This window comes from Buteo buteo, chromosome 5, assembly GCF_964188355.1.
Source record: "Buteo buteo chromosome 5, bButBut1.hap1.1, whole genome shotgun sequence".
NCBI lineage: Eukaryota > Metazoa > Chordata > Aves > Accipitriformes > Accipitridae > Buteo > Buteo buteo.
In genome coordinates, this window is record NC_134175.1 from 24080465 (window position 1) to 24089377 (window position 8913).

General features: G+C 35.8%; 1 protein-coding gene across 2 annotated transcripts in view; it reads left to right on the forward strand.

Annotated features, from left to right (window-relative positions):
* The window catches only part of BMPR2 (bone morphogenetic protein receptor type 2), a 113981-nt gene extending 105536 nt beyond the window's left edge, over positions 1 to 8445 (forward strand). The window contains exon 13 of one of the 2 annotated variants that reach the window (XM_075028168.1): positions 886 to 8445. In XM_075028168.1, the coding sequence (XP_074884269.1) occupies positions 886 to 1136 (251 nt within the window). In that variant the 3' untranslated portion in view covers positions 1137 to 8445. Of the gene's footprint in view, positions 1 to 532 lie in introns of both variants that reach the window. The other variant, XM_075028169.1, reaches the window with a different exon arrangement.
* The last annotated feature ends 468 nt before the right edge of the window (positions 8446 to 8913 follow it).

The window sequence follows — 8913 nt, forward strand, 5'->3', positions numbered from 1 at the left end:
TTGCAAACGTCTGACTATGTTTGGACAGGCGCTGTGATACTAGTGAAATAGTCTGGGGTGCCAGGCATGTTTGGAAAGAAAAGGTTTAGAAACAAAACAGAACAGATCTTTAAAGAAATTTAGATGAATATTCAGCAGTGGAATGTTTAAGCCTTCCTTTTAAGTAGGAAACCTTAATTTTTGTCTTAACATATTGACTTGAGTTGAAATCTTACTGAGGTAAAGAAAAAAGTCTATTGCAGTAACTCTCTTAAATTGAAGGTTAAGTTAAAAGAAAGGGTTTGAAGGTTATATAAAGTGAAAATTTTTTTAACAATCAGATTCCTGCTGCTGAAATTTTATCCTTGTTAAACTTGATTTTGCCAGTTTTGCAACCCAACATCCCAAATCCTGACTTAGGATCTTAACAGAGAATGGACCGTTTTGTCTTCAGGTGAAGTAGGATTAGGGGACCTATGATTTACTTATGCTATTAAAAGTTTAGCCTTTGCTGTCCTGTAGTAGCGACATTTTTTTGTACCTCCCATTACAGGTAATATAGGATACTATGATTGCAAAAGCCCCTCAAATGTCAAATGCTGATTCTGCTGTTTGCCAATGTGCATTCAAGGTAACACAAATTACTTCACTGAAGTAATTTCTGACAGAGAACAGAATCTCACCCCTTGTTTTAGTGGCAGCTAGTGTAGTTGATATACCTGTCATGCCTCTGCCACATAGTTGCTTTTGTGTGATAAGATTTTGTTCTTTTGTTCTGTTTTGCATGAGTAACAACCCTGGACTCCAGTCTAATCTTACCTTCCTCATAATACTGTTTTCTACTTTGTTTTTGTTTTTTGTTTGTGGTTTTTTGTTTGTTTGTTTTGTTGTTGGTTTTTTCTTCAGTAGGTGACTCCTCACAGGATGGCAAATCAGGCTCAGGAGAAAAGATCAAGAAACGTGTGAAAACTCCGTACTCACTTAAGCGGTGGCGTCCTTCAACGTGGGTCATCTCCACTGAGCCGCTGCACTGCGAGGTCAACAATAATGGCAGTGACCGGGCAGTCCACTCCAAATCCAGCACTGCTGTTTACCTTGCGGAAGGAGGCACTGCCACCACAATGGTATCTAAGGACGCAGGAGTGAACTGCCTGTGAAATACTTTAAAAGCCGACAAATGACCTTTTTTTGCATTATTTGAAACAAACATGCAGAAGACATTTTAAAAAACTGCTTTCTCCTCCTCTCAGCAACCCCTACCAAGGACTCGCTTTAAATAGATTTCAGCTATGCAGAAAATTTTTAGCTTATGCTTCCATATTTTTTTATTTTGTTTTATTTTTTGAACGTTTTTGCACTTTTATTTAGTATCGCTAAAGTTAAGTCTGTCTGTTTTGACCACGGAATATATATATGTGTATCAAAAATGTGGTCTCAAAATATTTTTTTAAAAAAAGTAACAAAAAAAAGTATCACTGATAATCAGTTTGGACCAGTTTCTTAAGGTCACTAAGATCATAAGCAGACTATAAGACAGGTTTGACTGCAGTGGTGTCTTGTAACCATGTTTTGATTTCTGTGCACAAGCTAGTCTGTATATTTCTATGTTACAAAGTGTATTCTCTTTTGAACCCCCTATTTTTCTTGTGTCATGTTGAAATGTGCAATAGTCTATAGTTCACAGTATGCTTTATTGAACAGTGTGTTTCTAAAACTGCCACATGTTCCCCTTTTTCTATTTGTTAATTTTTCCCTGACAGTTGAGCAGTCAGCCGGTCATGACAGTGAACTTTGCACACCATAGCCAGCTTGGAGCAGCTGCCTATATCGCATTGTGCTCTGAGGTGACAATGCATGAATTTTCCCCAACTTGAAAGGGCTTTTAAAAAGGAACAACAACAAAAAAAACCCCTGAGCTCAGTACCTTTCCTTTGATCCTTCCAAATCAAAATATGTTTCCTTTATAGTAGTAGATGCCAGCCTGTGAAGTTCTGAGTAACAAAACATTGAACAAATGTAAGGAAGTAGTCAGCCATTTTTTCCATTTTATTTTGTGTGCAGTTTCACCCCCTGTATTTATGTAAAACCTTATTTAGATCACTAATGACGTACACTGAAACATACATTTTATTCAGAAATCTTAATAACTGTCAAAAGGTCTAGTGAAGATAGATTGCAAACATATTTTGTTTATACAGAGGAGAAATCATGAATCTTATTTGGCACAAAACAGTTTTGTGATGAGTCACAAATCTTTCCTGATTTACCTCTGCAGACAGTCTGGGGTAAAATCAGTCTGATTACTTATGCAAGTAGTGCATCCTAATTGACTGTTATTGCTGAGGTGAAACTCGTCCTCCCTTCAGAGTTTTTAGAGCCCCTCATTCATCTTGTTAAAATTTATTGCATGCTTTTAAAATTCATGGTTATGAGTGTTTGCAGGGGAGGGTTGGTTGGGGGTTTTTTTCCCCCTCTGCTTAGACCCTTCTTTCAGTTTGTATGCACATTGATTTTAGGCATCAGTGAACATGAATGTAATGTCTATTGAGATAAATTGTTTTTTCACCATCTCAAGTAAACTTCACCTTTCTTTGGAATGATTGTTCTTACTGTCTGCTGAAAGAAAATCAATTTCGTTATTGGTCAGGATGCCTAAGAAATATCCTTCCAGCTGAGAAATATTCTTTCTGATTGAAAACACTTCAGTAAAAACTATTTAGATAAACAAAGATACAACACATGTCTTTGGTACTGAGTAAAGTTTTATCACTTTATCTGAAAACCGGTGATGTTCAAAGAAAGAAAAATCTCTTCAGTCAGCCTGCCAAACTCCTGTGGCAGGATACTGGCAGCAAACAATTGCCTTCCCCAGCCTGTCTCCTTTCAGCTGACTAAAACAGATGCTCTGTGCTTTCAAGCTCATTTGTTTCCTTGCTGTTATATTATTTTTTCCCCCTGAGGTAAACTTTGCCAACCCTGTTCTTCTGTATCTGGTGATACAACTAGCATAATATATGCCTTGCTGCATCTGATTCTTGCTGTTTCCCAAACTCCCTTGTTTATGCTTGATTGCTATGATTTTCTCTTGTAACACTTCTTAATGTTTCTTAGATTCTCCTAGGTATCTCTAAGAGATAACTCTACAAATCCAGACTTTGATTAAATGTAGTTGTAGAAATACAAGCCATGAGACACATTTTGGCCTCCCTATGTTCTTTAAGCACCAGTTCAAGAAGTACCTTTTGTCTCTAAGGCGTAATTCTGCTACCCGCCTGTATAAATATACAGTTATATTTCATTTCTTCAAAAATCCAGCCTTTCTCTGGTTTTACTTTTAATTCACTCTCTGGCTTCCCATCTGCTGCAATCTTGCATCCCAGATGTTGAAAACCTGCCAGTTGCTCAGCTGGGTTTCAAGACCTGAATCAGAATTTTTGGCATTCTGTTCATAATGCTGGCTGTGGTTTTCTTCTCTTTTGGCCTTCTTTGAGTCTCCATTTGAAGTACAGTATGTTGTTTTGTGGTGATCGCTGTATCATGCATACTGAAGATTCTTCACTCCTTTCCCAGTGACTTTTTGCTTTGCCTTGCACGTATCATCCATCAGCGTTTCAGAATGTGGGCTGAAAAAAGCATATTTAGGACACTTACCTAACTTGAAACACTCTGGAGAGAGAAAAGTTATTTGCTCTGACTACTGCTTCTTTCTGCTAAGATGGATTTGCACCAGTCTTCTAGCCTTTCTTTTCAGGCCAATCCTTTGTAAGAAATCCAACTTTTTTATGCTCAATGCAATCAAAATCATTCTAATACCAGATGAAAATGTTCTGCAGTTTTACTTAAACATTCTTAAAGCAAACATGATGGTTTCTTTTCCTTTATCTATTTCTATCACTTGCTGGAAGGCTTTTGGGATGAATTATAATTAGTAGAAAGTACTGGCCTTGTAATCTACCATGGATAAATATAATTTGTAACATGATGGAATTACGTACTTTATCACAAAATACCCTATAGATTAAATAGAGAAAAACTATTTTTAAAGGTCAGTCAAAACAAACTCTTAAGTAGGTACCAAAATACTGTAGTTCTGCACAGCTAGATGAGATCAGATTAGCAGTTTGGTTTTAATGCTTAATTTAGCAATGCCCCTTTTTTGCTCATAGCACATAATCCAATTTCCACAGAATACTTTCTCTGTAAATTAAATTATATTGAATTGTATCTCATACCATGGGGAATCCTTCTTAACCAAACAAAATACATGTAAGAGAGAGAATTCTACGGATCAGACACATGGATAGTTGATAAATGTACTATAATCAGGGGAAACAAATGTGTTCTATTTCTTTATGGGGCTTTTTGTGTGTGTTTGGGTTTTTTTTAAGAGAAAAGGATGAAAGTTGATAATTTTCTATCAGTTTCTCATGTATATTACAGACAAGATAAATATAGCAAAATGAAAATAGAATGATAGTGTAAATACCTATGAATTGTGCCACTGTCAAATAGGCAACAGTAGAATATTTGCTATGGTAATTTATAATGTATAATTCAAGTAAAATGTTAGAGCAAACATTTGTGGTGTTTGTATATATAAGCCAGAATCCAAAATCTTACTGGTTTTAGAAAATTATGTGCTAGTAGAAGCCAGAAGAGTTGCTTAGGTTAATGCATTGTCTCTTTTTCTGTTTCTTATAATAGAGATACTCACCAACATAACATGGTTTTTAGAATGTGAATTCTAACCATTTGAACAGACATGCCTCATAGATTGATTTTCTTCTAAAACTGATATTTACAGGTCAGATTATCTGCAACACTTCCCCTGAATTTGCTTATAATGCTCTATAGCTTCATGTGCTAAACAATTAGTATTCAAAATGCTTTTCTTGAAACTCCACCATGCACTTAATTTGCACAGCTAAAGGTAAAGGAATTCCTTATCTAAAAGAAAACCAATTGATATTGTCATCATTAGAATATCCTCAGAAACAAAAAACACTTCTGTTTGTGTTTTGCTTTCTTACTGCCTTTCATTTGTGTCTTGTTTCCATATAGAAAATTACCTAATTTTCAAAGGCAACACAGTTTCATTTTCTCAGTGCACTGGGGACAAAAACCAATGCATGGATGCTGGCAGGTTTCAGGAAACAAACAACAAAAAAACCCCCACCTTATAAATATGTTTAGAAAGTATGTATTTTCCCACCTGTCAACTTTCTCTAAAAGAAATCTTTAATCCTACCTGCCTCAGAAAGGAGAATAAGGAAGTTCTGTATTGGTATGGAATAGATTATTGGGCCAAATTTAATAGTAATGAATTGTTACTTAAAAAATATATGTGTATACATTGTATATGCCATAGTTTCAGTGTTCAGTGTGTTTTGCTCCAATGATACTCCTTTTTTAAATGGTAAAAAAAAAAATAGTCCACTAATATAACATTACTAAGTCTATGTTAAGATTATAATTTTCTTTCATGAAAAATACTCAAAAGATCATAGCCATTCTGCCATTGAAACGTTTTTATGGAAAGTTCCAGGCTCATTAGGGAGAATTTTCAAATTCAAGTATTTAGTCAATACAGGAGAAATTAATTATGCTGTAATTTTTACTTGTATAAAAATGATGGCAGTTCCCATTGCTGAAACAGGACGTTTTTAAGTCATAAAAATAATAGTTGCTGAGCACAGTAGCATATACATGACCTGATGTCTAATTGGAAAATTTGGAGCAGCTCATCAAAGAAGAAGAAAAAAAAAAAAAGGATTGATTAGTCTATGAAAGTTGGATTATAGACTGGACAACTTAGTATTTTGCATAAATTTGGATTATTTGAATTTTTTTGTCTGGTCTCCCACTACCCGTTTTAACAGGTAAATACATTAACCTCCTTTTTTTAATGTGCTGCTTATTTTTTGTTCAGCTTCAAGCCTTTCTTCAGTGAAAAAGCTATACATATTGCAGTGAAGCCAAATACATATTTTTTTATGTAAACTCTGTATGTATTTAGATGCATATGTATGTTGTGCGTGAGTTCCAGCGTTAAATTCTGTGAGTTACAGCATCAGATGGTAGCACTGGTAGCAAGTATAATGTTCTTTTTCATATGCCATTTTTAAGTTGTCTTTAGTGCATCCCAGTAAAATTGGGATCAGACTGTGACATATAGTCCAGTAGTGCAAGATCTCCCATGACAGATTTGTCACTGATTGTTTAGGTGGAATGGATTTATGAGAGAGAGAGAGAGGGAGAGAAAACTGGGAATGCAGATGACAAAATTTATCTGAAGCTGAGTAATTTAAGATACCCCTCTTGAAGATCAAAAAATAACCAGAATACTTAATACCTGATAATTTTTACAAGGCTTTTTTATGTAGTAGCTATAGTTATGTATGTGGTTGCTATTTAAACATAGCATTCTAGTCCATTAAATCCAATTACATTTTAGGCTTCTATATTGTTATATAAAACTGTAGCTGTAGAAGTACATCCCTTTTTTTGATCCCACCCCAGTAGGTTCAGTTTTGATGTGACATAGTAACAAATCAGATTCCCCATTTTGAGGTTTCTTCTGTACCAACTAAAATTGGTAGCAGAACTTTCACTTCTGCAGATAACAGATAAGGCACTCCTGCGAATCACAATGGGAGTTATGTTTGGCAGAAGTGTATCTGAGGAAATCAACATCTAATCGGCTAGTGCTTGAGCCAAATGCTGTTGAAATCAAAGGAGTCTGCCATTGGTTATGAGCAAAGGAGGGTTGGGTTCTGCTGGCATTGGTTTTAAAAATTTCTTGGGAGGATTAGCCCTGGGAAAGCTAAGGTGGAATGCGGGAGCACATGGGCAAACCCTGGCTACTGACGTCTTGAGGGGTGTTAGCCGATGCCTCGGTTCAGGCTGTCAGGCTAGGTCAGTACCAGTGCAGCTGTGGTTATTGTCGGGAAGCGGAACTGCACCAGTGGGAGTGGGAGTGGAAGGTTTCAAGATAAATGCTCATTTCCACCAAAGCCTTTAATGTTGATCTGGGCTTCATGCAGGTCTGATTTAGTGGCTGCTGTGGTGCGTTACTAATATGCATTACTTTCTATGGCCATTTCTATTTATTTCACTGTGGTTTAATACATGTATGTGCATAATAAGCAGGAACTAGTCGGAGCTACGTTAATTTATAATGTAATTGTCAGATATTTTTAAAAGCCTATTGATCAGCAATTGTGTAAATTTGCAAGTCATTCAGTTGGTTAACTTCAATGCATACGTCATGCTTCAACAGACACAGTAACTGTCACAGTAAGGAAGGATTTCTTCAAAGCTCTTGCAGGCTTCTGCAGACATATTACAGGAGCATACATCCATCAGGGGCATAGCATCTTGCCTGGTAACTATTTTAAAGCAGAAATAATTAGCCTTTATAACTTCCTAGTTTCAAGGTCTGACAAAAGTCAATTTTTTAAATCCATTCACTTGTTTTTAAGACAGAGCAAAAATGTGTGAGGTTTATTTCTAGAGCACTTGATTCACTTTTTTTGTGCTTCAGAACTGTATCGTGAAGTATCGCACTTCAATCTTGTTTATTCAAAAGGAAGGAAAATAGTTAATGTTTCTGTAGTTTGTAAAAAGTCACAAGAACAAAGAAACAGGCAAGTCCAAGTTATAGCTGACTTTCGTTTGTCACTTTTGAATTTCCTGATTTGTGACTCTCCTCTCTCTTTCACACTGTTGAAATGTATTTAAAAAGGTTTGTATGTAATGTTTCTTGTCTGCTTTTTGTCTCTAGAGGAAAGTGTGCTCTATTCACATTTATATAAGCTGGAATAATATTTTACAATCACTGTTGATTATTTTCCCCCTGAATGCAGTATAAGAGGAAAATGAACGTGGCAAAGACTGATTTCTAGGGTTTGGTCTTCTGTAGAAGCTGAAATAAGGAGATGTGAAACTGCCATTTTCCTTACAAAAGACTGTAAAGAGAGCATTACTTTCTGAGCGAGCTTTTCTGGGGAAGAGGGGGAGAAACCCTAGAATATGGAGTCTCATCAGAACCCTTTTGTTAACGGGTATTTTTGGTTTTTCTCTCAAATGACTGAGGAAATATCATGTATGAATTTATAAATAATTGCTTTCAGTTATTTCTTTTGTATAAGCTGCCCAATACCCTTGCTATGCTGTATAAGTTGTGTTTCATGGAACAGTGTGAGTATGAAATAAAAAGCTAATTTTGGGGTTTTAATCATCTGTGGATGCCACTATGAAAGCTGACATTGTTAAAGCCACTACAGAGTTTTCTATGAATACTTGTAAGAATTGCTTTGTTATATATAAACCTAAATAAAGAGATTGTATTGATACAGAGACATTGGATAAGAACATTTAAAAGGCTATTCTTTAGGTCTAAAAGAAAAGGCTTGCTGTAAAATGGTGCATTATTCCATTTATTAAAGATCATATTAATGACAAAAAGCACAGTCTTTTGTGGGTTTTTCATATATTATTGGCCATGAGTAATAAGATGTGCTCCCAGGAATGAGAGGAAAACCCCTGTTGTAGCTGTGTTTCGTTGGTTAAAGGATAAGGAAATACTTCATTACTGAGGGCTGAATAGGACTTTCAGACACCTTAGGCATGTGACAGATTGCACACTGCACTGTTATCAGATAATAATGTGAAATAATTAGGGCTTGCTGTTGCTACATTAATGCAGTGCCTCTGCTTGCTTTTTTTGCCCATTCGCACTGGTCAACCAGTTAAGATGCTTGTATTGGCAACTAAATACCATTTTGTAGGCATTTCAAAGCAGTAGGCCTTACATGGCCTCTTGTCACACCTTGTCTGTTAAGTGTTTAAATGCAGAAAAACAAAAGAAAAAAAAAAAACAGAGGCATTAAACTAAATGCTTTTCTCCTTCACTTTTGGTTGGGCTGCATTTGA